This window comes from Ceratotherium simum, chromosome 2 (genome assembly GCF_057802395.1).
Source record: "Ceratotherium simum simum isolate JZ-2026a chromosome 2, ASM5780239v1, whole genome shotgun sequence".
Classification (NCBI taxonomy): Eukaryota; Metazoa; Chordata; class Mammalia; order Perissodactyla; family Rhinocerotidae; genus Ceratotherium; species Ceratotherium simum.
The window spans coordinates 81,380,444-81,401,381 of NC_141901.1; the positions used below are offsets into that span (position 1 = coordinate 81,380,444).

General features: G+C 36.9%; 1 protein-coding gene across 13 annotated transcripts in view; it reads right to left on the bottom strand.

Annotated features, from left to right (window-relative positions):
* Positions 1–20,938, bottom strand: part of ADGRL2 (adhesion G protein-coupled receptor L2) — a 272,704-nt gene that overhangs the window by 79,638 nt on the left and 172,128 nt on the right. For all 13 annotated transcript variants that reach the window (XM_014788315.2, XM_087448439.1, XM_087448459.1 and 10 more), the window contains one exon: positions 3,512–3,725. In XM_014788315.2, the coding sequence (XP_014643801.2) occupies positions 3,512–3,725 (214 nt within the window). The remainder of the gene's footprint in view (positions 1–3,511; positions 3,726–20,938) is intronic.

Genomic DNA, 20,938 nt, shown 5'->3' on the forward strand with positions numbered 1-20,938 from the left:
TTGGAGATTTTGATAACAAGGGTACAGAGAGCCACTGTGTGCTTTCACAGAATTTAGATACCCCAAGACTCTAGTTCCTTTAAAAAGTTATTATCAAAAAGGCAGCCCTGCTTTTATAACATAACGATACAACAAAAACAACTTACTATCTTATCTTATACATTTCCCATAATACGTACTTTTTATATGTACAAGTCTGATAAGACATATGTACGCTGCTAGATAGTCAACTGTGTATTTAAATGCACAAGCCCACAAACAAAGATAAGTTACCTACAATGTACCATTCCTCAAGGCCGGCTCTTCCAGACTCTCTCTCTGTACCAACTCCACTGCTCTTTGCTTGTCAGTCTAGTCACACTAGGTAACTGCACATAATAATTCCTTACTTTCTATTTCTCTCTGGCCTACTTCTAGATGCTCACTCATATCACTACTACTGAACAGCTGGATCAACATGTAAAGAATGGATAAATGGTCGATGATTAGTGGTTGCTTTTATTGTCTCCCTAGTATACGCAGTTCCCAAATTTTGAAATACTATGTGCAAATTGTTCTATTACAATTTTAGTGGAGCACAGAATCCATTCTTCCAAAGAAGGTAAGTTAGGTTTTGTGGTTTGTTTCACAGGCCAGATTTCAAATCCTACGTAGTCCATAAAGGACTTTTATTTTAAATAAAAAAAAACCTGTATCAAGTGCCGTTTATGCAAATGAGATTTTGCCTTAATTTTTCAATAACTACTCTTGAAGAACTGAAAACAAAAACATTTTGATGGAAATCTTCCAAAGTAGTGTATATGTTCTCTGGTTTCTTAAAAACATCTTAATCAGTATCAACATCAAAAACCATACTTACTATTTAAAAAACATACTTACTATAATGTGCTATCAATAAAAATAATGCTAACACATTCTCTGTGAGACAGATTTTACAACAGTTTTTACCCATACTCTTATGGCGTGGATTTTTAGAAAATAGTTTTCCCATTTTTTCCTTCGTTGCCTCTTATCACCTTTGGACGTTTTCACTGCACCCACACTGACCAGACTCCAGCCTAGAAAATCTGCTGTTCTACTTTAAGGTAGACTAGTAAATAAGCTAGAAAGCTAGACAGAATATTGTGTTCCGAGGAAGAAAAGAGGCAGGAGAGGCTTTAAATAGAAAGAGGAAGGGTTTTCCCAGTAAACAAAATATAAAAGCAATAATGTTACAATAAACGCTGTGATACTCAAGTGTTCCTTCAGAGAGTCTCCATGTTCCAAACAACGGGGACTGCTGGATATTACTGAACTAGTTCAACCATAACTAACCACGATTTCAATATCTTATACATAAGACAATTCTAATTAAGATGCCAAGGGTACCAAAATTTAGAAAAAAAGATGCCAGGAGTTAGGTGCTCTGTGCTAAGGCAGAGGAAAGGCGATACCTGTCATCAGTAGTTTTCTGGTATTCTATCTATATGTAAAAAGGCAACTGTCCGGTGAAGAGATGATATTTATATATTTTAAAGTTTATAACACACTTTCCAACACATAATTTTTAAAACACAAAATTAACCAATGATCTATTACCCAAATATATATATATATATATATATATATATAGAGAGAGAGAGAGAGAGAGAGAGAGCGCGCGCGCACAAATGCTATATGCTTTCTTAGCTTCAATTTATTGTTTTTGTCTGTTTTTTTAAAGCTAAAAATCAAGAGAATGAGAACACAAGCCACAGAGGAGAAAATATTTGCAAAAGATATATCCGACATAGGATTGTTATGCAAAATATATAAAGAACTCTCAAGACTAAACAATGAGAAAACAAATCACCCAACTAAAAAATGAGCAAAAGACCTAAACAGACACCTCATCAATGAAGATATACCAGTAAGCATATTAAAAGATGTTCAACGTGATATGTCATCTGGGAATCAAATGAAAACAACAATGAGATACCACTCACTACACACCTATTAGAAAGGCCAAAATCTAAACACTGACAACACCACATGCTGGTAAGAGTGTGGAGCAACAGAAATTCTCATTCACTGCTGGTGGGAATGCAAAATGGTACAGTCACTTGGGAAGACAGTTTGGCAGTTTCTTACAAAACTAAACATACTCTTAGCATATGATCCACCAATCGTGCTCCTTGGTATTTACCCAAATGAACTGAAAACTTATGTCCACACAAAAACCTGAATAGATATTAATAGCTGCTTTATTCATAATTGCCAAAATTTGGAAGCAATCAAGATATCCTTCAGTAGGTGAATGGATAAATAAACTGTGGTACAAAATCAGACTATGGAATATTATTTAGCGCCAAAAGAAATGATCTATTAAGCCATAAAAAGATATGGAGAAAACTTAAATGCATATTACTAAGTGAAAGAACCCCAATCTGTAAAGGCTACATACTGTATGAGTCCAACTACATGACAGTCTAGAAAAGGCAAAACAATAAAAAGATCTGTGGTTGCCAGGGGTTAGGAGGGAGGGAGGAATGAATAGGTGGAGCAGAGAGGATTTTTATGGCAACGAAACTATTTTGTATGATACTACAATGGTGTATACATATCACAATAAATTTGTTAAACCCCATAGAATGCATAACAGCAAGAGTGAACCCTAATGTAAACTATGGACTTTGGGTGATGATGTGTTAATGTGGGTTCATCTATTTTAACAAATGTACCATTGTGGTGCAGCATGTCCATAGTTTGGGGGGTTGTGTGTATAGATATGGAGGTATGATAACTCTCTGATACCTTTCTGCTCATTTTTGCTATAAAAAATAAAGTTTATTAATTAAGAAATTAAAGAGCAACTATTGCCAAGGCCCAGACATTTAAACATTCTTAATATTACAAAAATACTTCAAAATTTTGAAGCCCTAAAGAAAAGATTACATTTGAAATAGTATTCTCACTATTTTATGATATATAAAAAAAATCAAGATATGTATTACATATTCCTTCTGATATGTCAATCTATATAAAAATGATAGAGATTTAAATGTTGAAAACTTATAGGGCCGGCCCCGTGGCTTAGCAGTTAAGTGCTTGCGCTCCGCTACTGGCGGCCCGGGGTTCGGATCCCGGGCGCACAGCAACGCACCGCTTGTCCGGCCATGCTGAGGCCGCATGCCACATACAGCAACTAGAAGGATGTGCAACTATGTCATACAACTATTTACTGGGGCTTTGGGGAAAAAAAAGGAGGAGGATTGGCAACAGATGTTAGCTCAGAGCCAGTCTTCCACAGCAAAAAGAGGAGGATTAGCATGGATGTTAGCTCAGGGCTGATCTTCCTCACAAAAAGTAAATAAAAATAAATAAATAAATGAAAACTTATAAAGCGGAAATCAACATTCGTAGGTAAAACCCTAACTCTGTTTAATAAACAGACTGCGATATAGCCTGTACCCATCCACTTTGAAATTATGATAATAATTTTACCAATTTGGACGTAGTAGCTAATACGAGATACTAACATGCGAATATTTACCTTTGAGTCATAATTTTGAAGGCATCTGGGAGGTAACAGTCTGTATTCTCCATCTGAAATGGGTCAGCATCACAAATCTTGTCATCTGTCCGACCATAGTTAGCACTCTCAATCATGATGACATCACTGCCTGGACATCGCAGATCTATAGAGTAACCTTCACAGGATAATTCTCGCCTAACTAACCCAAATGGCAAAGCTGCTCTGCTGAAACCTTTAAAAAAAAAAAGAGAGAAAATTAAAATTAACTCATTTATGAAGTATATTATTCTAATACAGCATTTTCAAGCAATATGATTCATGTCTATATTCAAGAGATGTTATACAAAGTATGTTTTTTAAGTCATTCATTCATACATTTATTAAATAATTCCTTGGTTCCTTACTATGTGTTAAGAATTTCTTAATAGATTTTTTTTACATATATCTTTAGCTGGACTATTCATCTTTATAAGACAATTTAAAATTACTCTAACAAAGTATTTTCTGTATAATCTAGTCACAATCAGAAGCTAAGTGACTTGTTTTGAGTAAATCCAAAGAAAAACGACTAATTTAATCAATGGATTTATAAATAGTGACAAATTTTACAAATATAGAATGTGACAACTAATCAAGGAACAGTTTTCAATTATGCAATGGAATAAAAGCTCTGCTCTACTTTCCGATAGACTTTTGGCCTTACTTTCTCACTTAATGTAGACATTAATTGCTGTTAGTAGCATTATCTTAAAAAAACTTTTATCTTAGCAGTTTTCCCCCCAAATAACTAAGATACTATGACGGTAACATACTTATGGCACAATGACTCATTTCAATTTATAGTCACTTTATTTAAAACTGAAATAAATGAAAGGATTGAGCAGATGGGCATCCAAAGGAGCCAGCACTACTCCAATCCAGTCCACCAAGATGAAATACCCGGAAAGGGCACGATTTCTCGAAGATTCAGTTTTGTCATCTACAGAATGGAGATGAAAACAACTGTGATGTCACTTTTCCTACCTGTGTGACTCTACAATGAGATAATGTACATAAAAATGCTTAGTTAGAAGTGCTATACGAATTTATGTATTAAGTAATAGAGTGTAGACAACCACTGTTCATTAGTGCTGCAAAAAAGATTCCCGGATGGAATAAAAGATTAGAATTTTTAAGTTTTAACCACAGTTTTCAACCAGGGGTCCCATAAAGCAGTAGCAGGGCATAGGAGCGAGGTAAAAGCAGAGAAAGCCAGGAAGAACTACCTGTGGGAGAAGCACATCTTCGCTGTGCTGGTGTGGTACCCATGGGTTAGCTGCCACATCGAACACTTCTCTTACACTACCTCAAATTTTTATTTCAGTTCTCTAACCTGTTGCCATCTATAGCATTCCTGTTATAATAAATAAGTATCCATAATTTCAGTATTTTTTCTTATCTCTATCCTTTTAACTACTCTGTATCACATGAATTATCCCTTATATCTCTTTTATTAGGAAAAAACTGGCATTCAGAAGTAAATTGTTCCAAGATATAAACTTCCAAGTTGAAGAGCTGGGTTGCGTCCAGGTCAATCCAATGCCAAAACCTGCTCTCTCTAACTTTATTGCACAGTGCTGCTCACCAACTTAACCAACTAGAAAGTCACCTGTATAATCATGCATCCTCCTTCTAAGACGCAAATAATCCTACAAGAGAGTCATTGGCTTATACATTGGCATGACTTAGAAAACCAGCAATTCTCAAATGTGGTTGGATTCTCAATTCAACCGAGAAAAGTAAAGGTGTAATCGGAATTAAGAGAGAAGAAAAGGACACAATTTGGAGCAAAGCAATCTTCAGCAGATTGTGGCAAACCCTAACCTTGGTAGGTTTTCACTAAGAAGGTTTATAGTCTTATGATGTTACTAAAAGCATGTAGAGAGGTGCATCAATGAGGAAGGAACACAGAAATGGAGCTGGACAAATGTCAAGACAAACAGTAAATAGGCTAACCTTCCAGAAAGTTTATTTATGAACTTGGGGAAGTTCATAAAGAAACTTTTACATATATTATTGCTTTCTTCCATTTTGATACTGTACTGCCTATACAAATAATTCAGCTTAAACTAGTATTCTTGTATTTGTTTTAATTGAAATCATTTCTTAGGGCTTCAGAAGCTGACCCATTTCTTGGGCAAAAGCTGAGTAGAAATTCAAACAAGTGACATCATATAAGATTTTGGAACACAGCATATCTTAAAGGCAGAGATGATTTGTAATTATAATTCCTTAATAAAAGAGAATAAATCATATTATTAGAAAATATTACGAATATTAGAACACGTTATTAGAAGACTGGCTTGCAGCCATAATTCCCAACTTGTACTACTTGTCAAAAATATAGAATTTATTATGAAGCACTGTGTTTTTTTATTAATTAATTAAACTGCGCCCTTTAAATTTTGTTGTTGTTGATAGTTTGCAGGATTAAAGTTATGGGTTCTAAGTTACAGAATTTTCCTCTGCTTTTGAAAGATATTTGGTAAGTCACACAGTTGAGTGTCCCGCTGCTTTGGTAATTCAGAGAGAGGATTTTTAAAACCTTAGTCATAGTCATCCAAAAAGGTAAAGTAACTAAAAGGAAAAGCAAAAGGAAAAAACAAGATCAGCACACTTTAACAGTTTAGTAGATTTCCAAGATCAGCACACTTTAATAGTTTAGTAGATTTCCAATGTAGAGTCTTCTGGAGAAAAGCGATCATGGTAGTTATGCTTTCACTGCATGGAAATGAATGAGTTCTTACAATGAATATTGCTTTATTTACTGCTACAATGTCTACTGTTTTAAATCATAAGTGTTCTCCTTTCTACTTGCTCTCTCATCTCTGTTTCCATTGAACTTATCTTTACTAAAGTGCTTATTATTATCACATGGTACTGTGCATATTCATTTTTAATATGTATCTTCCCGGCTAGACTGCGATGATAGAGTTAGTTATAATTCCAGTGCCTAAATGGGCACATGATACACGATTCCAATACGTGTTGTTGAACCAAATCACTAAATTGAACACTAGTATTTGTTTAAAACAATATAAATTGTGATGTGTTTTCCTCTGTAATATCTATTTCCTTTGGTAGTGAAAATAAAAATAGTAAGCATTAATAAAAAGACAAACTACTTATAATCAATGAAAACTAAGTCCCGTCCTCAAAAAAGAAAAAAATATTTAAATTCTGTCAATTTATTATTTTCTAGGTACCGTCGAGGTTCACTAGTGTTTCTCACAAAGACAGATGAGTTACATGTTTATGAACTTTCCTTTATTTAAACCCTGTTTTTCCAATTTGAAATATACACATCCATAAAGAAACAAGTATGAAGAGAGAAATGAAAGCAACTATTAAGATAGCTAACATTTACACAGCAATTACCATGTTCTGGCACTGTGCTAAATGCTTTACATGGATCACTTTTTCTTATCTTCACCAATATCATCAACGACAACAACAAAAAATGGAGTAGTCATTGTTATGACACCAATTTTACAGAGCATGAAACTAAGACATCCAATAGGTAATTCCAGGTAAATTAGGTAACTCTACAATGAGTTAGACTGTAACCCATGTGGGGTTCTCAGGATCTTTTAATGGCCATGGGCAGAAGAGTATTCTGTGAGTTCTCAAGCCACCTTGTTAATACAACAGGATTTATTATATTAAGTTTTCATACAATCTGAAATTCACCAAAGAATGTTAGCAAATTTGACAGGAAACAATTATTGGAAAGGTTCACAAAACACACAGATAATAATAAAAACTGTATTTGTGGAATGGTAGCGATATGTACCACGAAGAGAACAAAATCTACACTGCTCAAATATGTACGAATGGAGAGTACTGAACTCTAATATATGAGTGTCTGGGTCAGCTTTGTGAACTTGGCTAAGTCATTTTACTTTTCTGGGTTTTAATTTCTTTTTCTTTTTTATAATTTTATTTATTTATTTTTCCCCCAAAGCCCCAGCAGATAGTTGTATGTCATAGTTGCACAGCCTTCCAGTTGCTGTATGTGGGACGCGGCCCCAGCATGTCCAGAGAAGCGGTACGTCTGTGCGCACCCGGGATCCGAACTGGGATCTGAACCCCGGGCCGCCAGCAGCGGAGCGCGCACACCCAACCGCTAAGCCACCGGGCCAGCCCTTAATTTCTTTTTCTGAAGAATTAAAGGCATTTCGAAGCCGTGTCAAATTTCACCAATCTCTAGGATTTTAAATAGGCAAGCCCTTTTAATCAGGTACACATGCTATTCTAACACTTTCAAGTGATCAATAATTAATTACTTGCTCTATTTCTTTAAAATATACACATATATGAGAATGTTAACATGGACGCGCTATGGCACAGCAATGCAGATTACATGGTACCATCAAGAAAATTCTCAAAAGTACATGTGATGAACTATGCAAGGGTCACACAAATCAAAAGCAGACATCTTCCCGGATTAACTATTCTAATCAAAGACTTAGTGGAAGGGAGAAAATAAACATGGATCAATTACGGAATCAAAAGAAAAATTTACATAAATTTTTAAGAAAGATGTAAATTATTGTGCCTTCTTTAGCCCCTTCACACTATTTCCCTGAGAACTTGAAGGGGTATGTGGGTTTAACCTCTTCCATTGACAATGGTACTTCAAAGGAAGTTTGGAAAGTCTTAAATAAAACTACTGCGATTAATATTAACTTTAGAAATTCAATATTTTCACTAAGCAAATCTTATGAAGACACAACAAAACTTACTCGTAAAAACAATTATTTATCTCTTTATTTATATCACATTAATGACTGACTATACTGAGCCACAGGAACAAATCATTACAGGTATGGCCGCTATTTTTTTTTTTAAGATTTTATTTATTTATTTATTTTCCCCCCAAAGCCCCAGTAGACAGTTGTATGTCATAGCTGCACATCCTTCTAGTTGCTGTATGTGGGATGCAGCCTCAGCGTGGCCGGAGAAGCAGTGTGACGGTGCGCGCCCGGGATCCGAACCCAGGCCGCCAGCAGCGGAGCGCGAGCACTTAACCACTAAGCCCTGGCTGCTATTTCTTCTTCTTTTTTTTTTTTTTTTGTGAGGAAGATCAGCCCTGAGCTAACATCTGTGCTAATCCTCCTCTTTTTGCTGAGGAAGACCGGCTCTGAGCTAACATCTATTGCCAATCCTCCTCCTTTTTTTTTCCCCCCAAAAGCCCCAGCAGATAGTTGCATGTCATAGCTGCACATCCCTCCAGCCACTGCACGTGGGACGCGGCCCCAGCACGGCCAGAGAAGCAGGGCGTCGGTGCGCACCTCCGGGATCCGAACCCTGGCCGTCAGCAGCGGAGCGCACGCACTCAACCGCTAAGCCACGGGGTCGGCCTGGGCCGCTATTTCTTAATCTCACTTTCTTCTTTCGTACATAAGGTAATTCTTAACCGTTTAAATTGGGTATTTTTGAGGACATTTTTTTTTTTTTTAATTACTTGCCAACACTATGATTGATTCCCAAACATGACTTTGCATCAGAGTCATCCGGTAAGCGTTTTTAAAAAGACAGATCTTCAAGCCCTAATCCAGACATACTGAATCAGAATCTCTGGGTTCAGATGAAGCTGAGATATCTGTATTTGAGGAGGAAAATGTTAATTTATTTGCAACACACTGATATAATAACTAAGATGTGCCAAGAATTTCTCCAAGGCCTTTTTAAAATAATTTTTATTTCTCTATTGAGATTACATATTTGTTAAATCATTGTCGTCATATTTCCTCTTAATTCTCTAACATAGTTTTACTTTAATCTTTGAACATATTCATAATAGCCACTTTGAAATGTTTATCTGCTAAATCTAACATCTGGGCCCACATCAGAGGCAGTTTCTATTGAATGCTTTTTCTCCTGAGTATGGGTCAACTTCCCTGTTTCTCAGCATATCCTATAAATTTTTTGTCGTCGTTGAAAACTAGGTTTTTTAAATAATACACCGTTAGCGACTCTAGATTCAGATTTCTCTCCCCTGAGAATTGTTGCTGTGTGATATTTTCTTTTTTCTATCTTGACTGGATTTAATCTACAGAATCTGTCTCCCCCATGGTGTGTAGCTGCTATATGTCTCTGCTCATTGTGACTGTTGTTTTTGTTGTTTTAAGTCGTATTTTTATTTTCTAGCCTGGCTTCCTAGAGAACACCCTGTCTCCGCATAGCTTAGTGATCAGCCAATGACTGGGCAGAGACTGCACAAAACCCTTGAACCCATAATAAGGTCTCCACCCTCTGCTGATTGATCTGAGTGTGTGTTAGGGAGAGTGTTCAAGGTTCAGGCCATTTTCAAGTCAGCCTCGGTTATTTACTTTCTGCCAAGTCCTCTCACGTCTCCTCTGCATATGTGTGTAGCTTCCCAGTTAGTCAACAATGCATAGAGAACTTCTGGCTCTTTCATTTCCAAGATTTCCCAGTTATGTGTCAGCTGGGCCCTCCAGTCTCCCCACCAGGGACCATGACCTCAGGCTAGCAGAGCTATGGGTTTTCCCCACCTGCTTCCCAGTGTTGACTACTTTTACTGATCACACTGCTAGGCATGGGTTCCCACCCTCCACTCCAAATCAAGCCAACTTTCCCTGGCAGCAAAGCCACTGCCCTAAAGGCCAGCCTTGCCCTGAGGAAAGTGCCACAATGACAAAGCTGAGGAGTGGGGGTGGGTAAGAGCAGCCCCAGGCTTTAAATCTCCACTGTTCTTATCAGAAGTTCTACCAGCTTTTCATAAATAAATCCTTCCCCATTTCTTATATGGCTGTGGTATTTCCAGAGCCTTAAAATGGTTGTTGTTGAGAGTTTTCTTCAGTTTTATACTTGTTTTGAGGGGAGAGGATTTGCTACCCTCTTCACCCCATCATTACCAGAAGTCCCTCTGTGGACTTTACAAATATTTAATGACTATAAATCCTCAAAACAACCATATGAGATAGGTATTATTATCACCATTTTACAGAAGAGGAAAGTGAGGTGCAAAAAAATTACATTTTCCACCATCACACATCCAGTAAGAATGAAATGAAGATTTGAAACCCAGTAATTCGGCTCCCAGGTTCATGTCTTAAATGTTACTTTAATGACTCTCCAAATGATAATGACAGTTAGCAGTAGGTCTGGGGATCCCTGTTGTGAAGGACATAGGGTGTACTGGGTCCTCTCTTTCCTTAGAAAGGAAATAGTGTGTCTGATGGTCAAGCACTCAATTCAATTGTTCCGTCAACATAATCAGCATAAAGAAATTCCCAAATTAAAGCCTCTTAATCACACTATTACTGTGACATTTATTATAAGCTATATTTTCAATCTATTTCTATTTTAACAAATAAAAAAAAATAACCATCCAACAAGCAAAGTGTAATCCAATCCATCTTGCAACCCTGACAATCGAAGAAAAACTTGTGGGAGGCCCTGTAAGCAAAAAATCAATATTGCAGCTCTGTGCTGTGCAAATGTGAATACTGCCAAATAGCGTTGCTTAGAGTAAAATGAACTGTTTTGCTCCATTTTCTCCACTCTGAACAAATGATTGTGAGAAGACAGAGTTTTTTCCCCCAAGCTATAAAATGTCAAGCAATAACTCTTTGTGCTTTAGGCTAGTGATTGGAATAAATACCTCTCGGCAACAGGTGCAGTGACTTAGGACTGAAATCATTCACATTCAGGGGATAACTCCTAATAAACAGATGCACTGCTACCAGATGGGAATTTGTAAGACCAGAATTGGAATTCTACAATTGGATTTTGCATCATTTATGAGCATTTTTGCAAGAAAATATGCTACTCTGGCAACAAATAGTACTCTCTGCTAGAAGCTCACACTTGTGTGGGACTTCAAGCACTTGATTAGGAACATTTTGCTTTTCTAACATTGTCTCCATTCAGTCGGCTCTTTGTACATTTCTGTAAAATCGTACATTCCTATAAAAGTCTTCTTATTAAGCTGTAATATAAAAACTTTGACATTTCTGGTACTGTTTTTCTTAATTGCCCTGAACTAAACCCTGTCATGGATGCTACTGCTCATGCTGTCTGGGGTCCCGGTAAGCACCATGCCTTTTGATTATCAGGGACCTCTATGGGACTGGGGCTGTGACTTCAAGCTCTACTGAAACATTAACTCAGGCCACAGTCTATTACCAGTGCTGGCATACGAAATCTCTGATTTATTCCTGTTTATATGTTAATGAAATTTCTTCCTAAAATGGAAATGAGAAAAACACTTAATGAGGAGGGGACATGATTTCAACCATGCTGAACTCTAGCTTACAAGCTTCCAGAAAACTTATTTCCATTTCATTTTACTTTAGACAAAAAGACAAGGTTAAAAGTAAACCTAAAAAATTATTTCACTAATAGTTCAACTTTCTCATTTATCTCTGCATATTCATGAGGTCATTAAAACAAAATTTCTTAAATCAAGGATGTATAAGAAAACTTTTCTTTATATACTAAAAGGCAGTAAAAAATTTATTTCATGTAAGTTTACAGAATGCCCCTCTATAGTTTTAGTTACTCTATTAGTCCATTTAAGAAATAACTATCAACCAAACCCTAAAAAAATCTAATTTTTTTGTGTTTATTAACATATAATTCTTTTAACCTGTCAGTATTAGGTGGGGAGCCTAAATTATGACATGTGGAGAATAAAAAAACTTCTTTCACCTTTGAACTCATTTTCATGCCAGAATAAAGAAAATAAAAGAATGCAATGCCATTTTCCAGCATAAGCACAGTGGCCTTGAAAATGTAGCAATTTGTCTGTAAGTAAACATGGCTGTTAGCATGAAACACCAATCAAATCCTTACAAAAATATCAAGTTCCTACAAAAGAAAGCGTTCAAACAATTTAAGATCATGTAACTACAAAATAATCAACTCACCATATGTGAGTGATATGCATTAGCTTCCTGTGTCATTTTGGTTTACAAGCTGTTTTTTTTTTTATTTTGGATATATTTTAAATTATGAAGCATTTCAAACAATTACTTTTTTTCTAAAAAGAATGTTTACAGTTTTAAGCAACATCAATTTATGTGCAAAATACTGTGATTTACATTGGAATACACAAAAAATTCCTAACGATTAAATGCATAATGAAAAATCAATACATAATTAAATCCAATTATATAAACTAGAAAAAAACTTTGAGATTCACTAAAAGTGACAAAATTCTGGACACTTTGGACAATCGAAGGTAAAAATATACTTTTAGAATCCATCAGCTGTTAGGTTCAAATATTACTACTTCTGAAAAGCCTCTTGATATTTTAAGAAGAAAGTATACATTATAAATCCTTCAAAAACATTTTGGGATTAAATTCCCTAACGGAAAGAAACTGATCTCTCCCACTTAAAAATCTCTAAGTTACCCACCACTGATTAATAATTCACAAGTGCCATTAAAATACAGCAATTTAAAAGTTATAAGATACTATCAGCTTACTACTGAACTGTAAAAGAAAAATTCTTGATAAGCATGTCTACTAAAAATAACATATACCACAAAAAGAGATGCTTTTAATAGTCTCAGCATATAGCTATAACTTTTCCAAAGTTCACAAATACAGAATACTTTAATTTCAATCTACTTTTTAAAAAAATTAGTGAATTTTGTGTTAAGCCTCAATAGTACCCTTACTGCTCAGTGCCTATGTTTAAACTATTTCCGCTGCACAGAATGTTCTACTCATGTTTCTCTTAGGCAACAAGTGCTCTGCAGAAGTCAGTTCAAGGCTTCCTTAAAAATGGGGACAGGAGAACTGAGCTCAGGTTTGGGTCATGTGTTTTCCTTCTCTCAGTAAATATTTATTGAGCACCTACCATATGCCCAGCACTCTTCTAGACACCTGAGGTACAACAGTGGACAAAAATGACAATGATTCCTGGGCCTGGGTAACTTACAGGGGAAGTGAGTTCTCCTTGAGGAAAGGTATCACATCTGGTTCCCCACTATAATGTCAAAACCTAATAAAGGGTCAGTGTACAGTGCTCTCTTTATAGATATGCTAAATAAATGGGTGTATGAATGAACTGAGTGAATGAACAATTATGAGCTCCTCTATAAGAGTAGGTAACATGCTCTAAGGATATCTTTACTTAGATTCCTCCCCTACTGAACTCCGAGCTGCTCAATAAAAAGAGGTGAATCCTATTTACTTTTGTATCCTTGGCTTTTTTCAGCACAATGCATGGCACATAATAGCTATTCAATTTTTACTTAATTTTATTTTATGCTTTATTTTATACTTTAATTCCTTGTACAAAAAGATGTATACCCCAGAAAATGAAGATGTATTTATAAGGGAATAAAACACACACCACAATTGTATCTTTTTATGTATGTTAGTTTTAAAGCTCCTAGTTTTGAAGTTTAAGCTATGCACATTATCAGAAAATGTTTTATTAAAAAATCTAGTTGTCAGGAGATAAAAAAATATAAACGTAACAAAGATGACATCTTCACCAGAGTCCCCAAATCAGTGGGACGCAACCATGAAATGCACCCCTTAAATGACTGACCACCTGCTAGAGAGCAAAATCATCCAGGAGTTGTGGTCATTAGTCATGTAAAAGCATCACAAATACCAGAACAACCACTTTACCCCTGTCTCTTTTTTCCCCCCAGGGAAACAGGAAACACTCTTTACATTCATGACTTTTTACAACTAGTTAAAACCACTTTAACATTAAGAAGTTACTATTAGAAATGCAATGTCTCAAGTCACTCACATTCTACTATCATATTAAAATTTGTAAGTAATTCTGTATAATTTACTCACTGACTACAAAAAAACTAGAGAATAATCACAGAATAAGTAACAAAACAATAATTTCATCATCTCCTCAGATACAATTTATTTCTACTTCCACAGTGATTATTTAATACAATTTAATACAAAATAATTTTATTTTATTTTTTACTACCCTTCTGTTAGCAGAAATTCCATTTTCAGCCCCCATCCACCCAGCCTCAGAGTGTTTGTTTTTAAAAGCAGTTAACACAAGAAGCAAAAATGTGACATTTGTTCCCTCATCCAGTGACTCACCCCAAGCCATGCTGGCTAAAGGATTCTATTCCTTTCCTATCGCTGTATTAGTCTGATGAATAAAACTATTTAGGGGCAGAAATTTCACTTAAAGTATTCCCCAGGCAGGTCTCCCAGATCAAAGAGAGTCAAAATTTGGATTCTAAGTCTTTTTGTTAATATCTTGTGTATTTAAACATAAACCACTTTTTAAAAAAAAAAAAAACCACAGAAAACTATTAACCATAATTTCATTTTTTAAAAAGGTACATTTAAGGTGAATCACAAGAAGAACAACAATGTATCTGAATATAAATTTCCATGTCCATTAACTTTTATTTGGCAACAATAAACTATAAAAGTGTGAAGAAGTTACCTGTGTAACAACTGGCTTCCTCATCAAAGGTATCTGGAAGGGGGCCAATTAATACCAATCCTAAAACTTATTTGAGTTAACTACATTGAAACTGCACTGAAACCACCCACTCATTTCTCTCAATCCCAAACAGGAATCTAAAGGTAACCACATTCAACCACTGCTGACTCAAGTGTCCGAGACGGGAAAGGCATTATGTCTCCATATACATTCCTATGAAGTATTTATTTCTCACTTCAGGTAGGAAAGATTAACACAGGCTGAAACCAGTCTAACTCTTACCTTGACTTTTCACAAATTGTTACTCACACTAACACTTCGATCATTTAAAAAGTGTCAGCCATTTAACCTTTTCCCACTAAAGAAGGGAGAAATTTCATGTCTTGCTTCCTACATGTTATAAAAGGCACTCTCCCTAAAACCTCAAAGGACTTCTGAAAGTTAGGACTTTTTTTTTTTTTATTGAACACACTAATACGATGGAAGATGATAAAGAAAGGCTTTTCTGGTAGGAGTGAGAGGGCGTTTTCCAACAAGGTTCTAGATTAAAAAAAAAATGCTTACTGAAGTACTTTCCCACCTCAAAAAAGCAACTCCTGAGACCAAAGTTGATTTTTTTTAATTTACCGCCTTTTTCCTCCTAAAAAAATGCTTAAAATTTCATTCCTAAATTATGCTACTTATTAAGGGTATTATGCTAAGTCAGACAGAGAAAGATAAATACCATATGATTTCACTCATATGTGTAAGACAAACAAACACACAGATAAGGAGAATAGACTGGTGGTTACCAGGCGGGGAGGGGGAGGGGGAGGGCGAAAGGGGTCAAGGGGCACATACGTATGGTGAGAAATAAAAACTGTGGTGAACACGATGCAGTCTATAGAGAAGCTGAAATATAATAACGTACATCTGAAATTTACACAGTGTTATATAAGTCATTATGACCTCAACAAAAATAAAGAGTATAAGTAACATAACTGCAAATACATAAAACTACATATATGAAATTTTTTAAACCCCAAGTCTGGACTGTCACTATTAATATGTAAGACTTTCTTCATAATTGAAGGTTATTTTAATCTCATGAACAGTTGTAAAGATAAATTTCTAAAAGATATACAGAGCTTATGGGAAGAACTAACCCAGTGGGTAATTTTTTGTTGTTGTTAGTGCCCTCGAGTCAATTCTGACGCCTGGCAACCCTGTGGACAGCAGAGTGGAACCCTGCCTGGTCTTTCTGCACCATTCTCTCACCTTCTGGTGCTGTATCAGACAATACAACGCTCGGCTGCTAGTCATAGGGTTTTCGTGGCCAATTTTTTCGGAAGTGGGTGGCCAGGTCCTTCTTCCTAGTCTGTCTTAGACAAGAAGCTCCACTGAAACCTGTCCACTATGGTGACCCTGCTGGTATTTGAAATAACAGTGGCATAGCTTTCAGCATCACAGCAACACGCAGCCACCACAGTACGACAACAGACAGACCAGCGGTGTGGTTCCCTCACTAGGAAACGAACTCCAGTCATCGCAGTGAGATCCCCAAATCTTAGCCATTAGACCACCAAAGTGGGTAATATGATATATAAAAAACAAACGAACATTACCCCAGTGAACACTGTACTACTGTGCTATTACTTTTCTCAACGAAATGGTCCTGGACCAATTAAAATCTGCAAAATGTCAAAATGAGTGAAACCAAATGCAGTAGTGAGCCCATGTGGTGAATTTCACTTCAAAATGTACATTCAAAATAATCAAAACCACCACCAAATGGAAAATAGCATTTCTAACATTATCTCTTACTAACATCTTTGGCAATCCCACCTAAACACATTTATTGTTCATTCATTTATCCATTTGTATTTGTGCCCCTAGCACATTCTAAATCCCCCACTAGACTATTCTGGAATAAGCCACAGAAACTAACAATTCTCAAGTTGGAGGCAACTCTACCACTTCCACAAACTACAGAAAGCCCACTCAGTGGTAAAAGTCGTCCCCAAAGCAATGATAACTTATAGAAGTACTCTCCCGGGATACTATGAGTTAAAACAAACAACGCTTCCCAAAATGGTATGAAAGTTATCGAAAAATCCCTTAAATGACAACATAATGACTTTGATTTCATGGGTGGTTTCGGTGTTACTATTTTTGTGTTGTGACGTTGAGGTTTGTTCAGTTTTAAATGAAAAGACGAGGTTTTAAAGAACACATTCAATGTATTCAAATTTGTGTCACCGGAACATTCAGGGAAGGAGGGACGGAGGGAGGGAGGAGAGAGAAGTTTAATCTGACATTGTAAAGTTATAAAATGTAGCCTTAAAAAAGAAATAATACTATTTTTCTGCAGAGTTAAAATTATATCCTTTCTGGTATTTAACTGCCAAGCTGAAGATCAAGGGAACTAAGAAACAGCACGGTAGCAGATCCAAGAGTACAGGCCCTGGCCCTACATACACAGCCCATTGTCATCTTCACATTTGCTCCCTATGGGTACCAATAGTGCAGAAGCAACAGAGCAGTTCCAACAACTTCTGGACTCAGAGATCCTAACAATTTACAAGCAAGAAAAAAGGCTCTTAGGAACCCTGTTTGAGCCAGTGTTGCTAAGCCCTGCTATACTACTCAGATGCTCCTTCCCTGGTACTTTGTTTATTTCTCTATACAACCTCAAATACTTTTAATTCACCCTTATGAAGCTGAATGTTACCAGATAAAAAAGCTCCCTACTATTCAAGGCAAAAAGAAAAATAGAAGAAAGGCTTGATAAGAGTCTCAAAAACAAGTGCTTCTTATCAGAAAATGACAGTAAGTTTAGGTGAATCTGATTTATAATGACAACACGCATGTTTTAGAAAATTACATCTCCCATGATTCACCGTCTAAACAAATAATACAAAGGTTAAATACTTTACATAAGAAGTGCTTATAAATCATAAGTATCACTTTCAAAGTAGGTAAAGAAAAAGAACAGGAAAATGAAATAAACAGTAGCAAATAAACATGTACAATGCTCAGTTTAATTGGTAAGGACAAAAAAGGCGGCAAAAAACTAAAATTAGATGAAATTTTCTCCTATCAAATTACCAAAGATTGGTTTGTTTAGGTATTGTAAAACAGCCTCATATATTTCTGAGACTGCAAACTGGTACATCTTTCTGAAAAGAGCCTTACCAAATTCCTTTCGTAAGAATATATTCTAAAAAGGATCCAAAAATTGGACAAAGATTTGGATAAAAAGATATTCATAATAATGAAAAATCTGAGACAAACTAAAGGACCAAAATAGGGAAATGGTTTAAAAGTACATCGATAAAACAGAATATGATGCAACCCTAATAAACAACATTATAATATTATGAATTGTAATAATACATATCATAAATAATACTACAATAAATTATATATATATGCATAGAAAAAAGAAACCCAGGAAGTGGAACTCTTTTTGGTACAGCAGTGACCAGCTCATTGAAACCAAATGGGATCAGTAATCAGTAAGCTGATGAAAACTGGCCGTCAACCCTTAGGTACTAAGAAGCAGAACTTGGGTTAAAGTGAGCAGGTGAACAAAAAGGTCCTCCGCCAAGGAGGATAACGGAAATCCTGTTTCCCTTTATGGGAACAATCTGAAAATATACCGTCTCTCACCCTGAGAACTGACGTGTTTCCTTGACCTTCCTGGTTCTGAGCTGACTCTACACCAGATGCCTATGTGGACATAGAGATCCCAGGGGTTTTTCCAAAAACTGCACATATCCCTACTCCTTACATCCTAATTCCCTCACTGCATCTGAGATACATTTTCCATGGATGATCTGTGCCCCAACACATTGATTCAATAAGGAAAGAAGTCTTTTGCTAAAGCAGGGGCCTGTCTCCCACAGACTGCATGGGCTTATTCCTAACTGCCCACCTCTTCCAACTCAGAATTACCTTCCTGCTGTTTGTTCCAAATTTCCCCCAACTCCATCCAGGCTTCTTCCCAGTGCATCCTGTGTTTGCCCCTTTACTGTTGTTTGTGTTAACCCTTATGCTGAAAGGTGGTTCAGTTATCTATTTGTATGGAATTAACTATTTATACAAAAGAGAGAAGCAAGTGGTACCTGTGACACCAAGATGCTATGTAGAAAAGTCCAATAATTTATTTATTCCATATAATTTACTAAAATGCACAAAGTTAATCTGTTTACACTATGGAATTGAGTCTTAATTTATCCATAATCTAAAATTTGGTATATGCATTCCTGCCTTTGTAATTTTCTTCATACCATTCTCCCCACTTGGAATTCCCTCCTGTATACTCAGCATCCAGGCCTCCCTCTCACGTGGGGCTCAAGAGCTCCCTCCTTTTCAAGCCTCCCCTAGCAGAAGATACAGCATAAAAGTAGCATGCAACTAACAAAAGGCAGACTTGATTCAGAGATAGGATGACAACTTTTGCGCTTATACAAATTATGTGCACAAGACTCCCCAAATCACACTAACAAATGTTAGGTTTTTCAAAAAGAAATAATTTATCGCTAAAAGAGAAAAGCATTAAAGGAGAGGTCACTGGTTATCGTAGTGCCCCCCCATGCACCACTCTGGTACACTGAGTGTTACCGAAAAGGCAAAGGGTAGAGCCAGTCCATTCACATTCCTCAGGATGGCCCAAGAATGAGGAGACAAAGAACCACTCCTGCCCTTTAGCGACATGCTCTTTCCATCTCCCCAGTGATGTGGACTTCTGACTTCCAGTGTCTGCTCTGCTCTGCAATAGTATTCTGCAAGCTTGTCAACCACCTTCACCTGGAGAAAAGTACCCACTTAGTATATCCCACAGGCTGGCTAATCTGCTTTTCTGTATGCTTTAAAACCTAGTTCTTGGGCCGGCCCCGTGGCTAGTGCGCGTGTTCCACTACCGGCAGCCCGAGTTCGGATCCCGGGCGCGCACCGACGTACCGCTTCCCCGGCCATGCTGAGGCCACGTCCCACATACAGCAACTAGAAGGATGTGCAACTATGACATACAACTCTCTACTGGTGCTTTGGGGAGAAAAAAGGAGGAGGATTGGCAATAGATGTTAGCTCAGAGCCGGTCTTCCTCAGCAAAAAGAGGAGGATTAGCATGGATGTTAGCTCAGGGCTGATCTTCCTCACCAAAAAAAACAGAGAGAGAGACAGGCCGGCCCTGTGGCTTGGTGGTTAAGTGCGCGCACTCCGCTGCTGGCGGCCTGGGTTTGGATCCCGGGCGCGCACCAACGCACCACTTCTCCCGCCATGCTGAGGTCGCATCCCATGTACAGCAACTAGAAGGATGTGCCTCTATGACATACAACTATCTACTGGGGCTTTGGGGGAAAAGAAAAAAGAAAGAGAGAGATTAAAAAGTTAAAAAAAAAAACAAACCTAGATCTTGGCTGCACATATATCTTGAAAGTCAGTCTTCCGGGACAAGAAGGCTTATTTCTAGGAACTTCTTAACCAAATGCTATTTTGCAGATATACGACGTCCAGCACAAAGCATCCCGATTTGAACCCAAGTTCCTCTGGTTATTACCCGAGTGATGCTGCTCAGAGGTAAAACTCTGAACTTCAGTTTCCATATCTGTAAAGTTGGGATAATAATAGCTCCTACGTCTCATACGGTTTTTTGAGGATTAAATAAGCTACTACATGTAAAGTATTCAAAACAGTGCTCAGCAACTGTAAGTGCTCAATTTTGCCAGCAATACTTTTCCTAAAAAGTGGTACATTTCACACCTGGTCATAAGTTCTGGATGCCATCCATCTCCAGTGAATTAAGGAAACAGCCTAACTGGTAAATTACAAGCCAGATATAAGTTAACAACTCATTATATGTAGCTAATTTGCAGATTATGAAATTACAAATATAGGTAATTAGAAATAAGCCAGAGATGTTGTTCCCATCTCTCTTCCTTATACTTCAAGCGCACAAAGTTCATCTGCCAATTGTGTGTGTGTGCGCGCGCACACATACAGTAC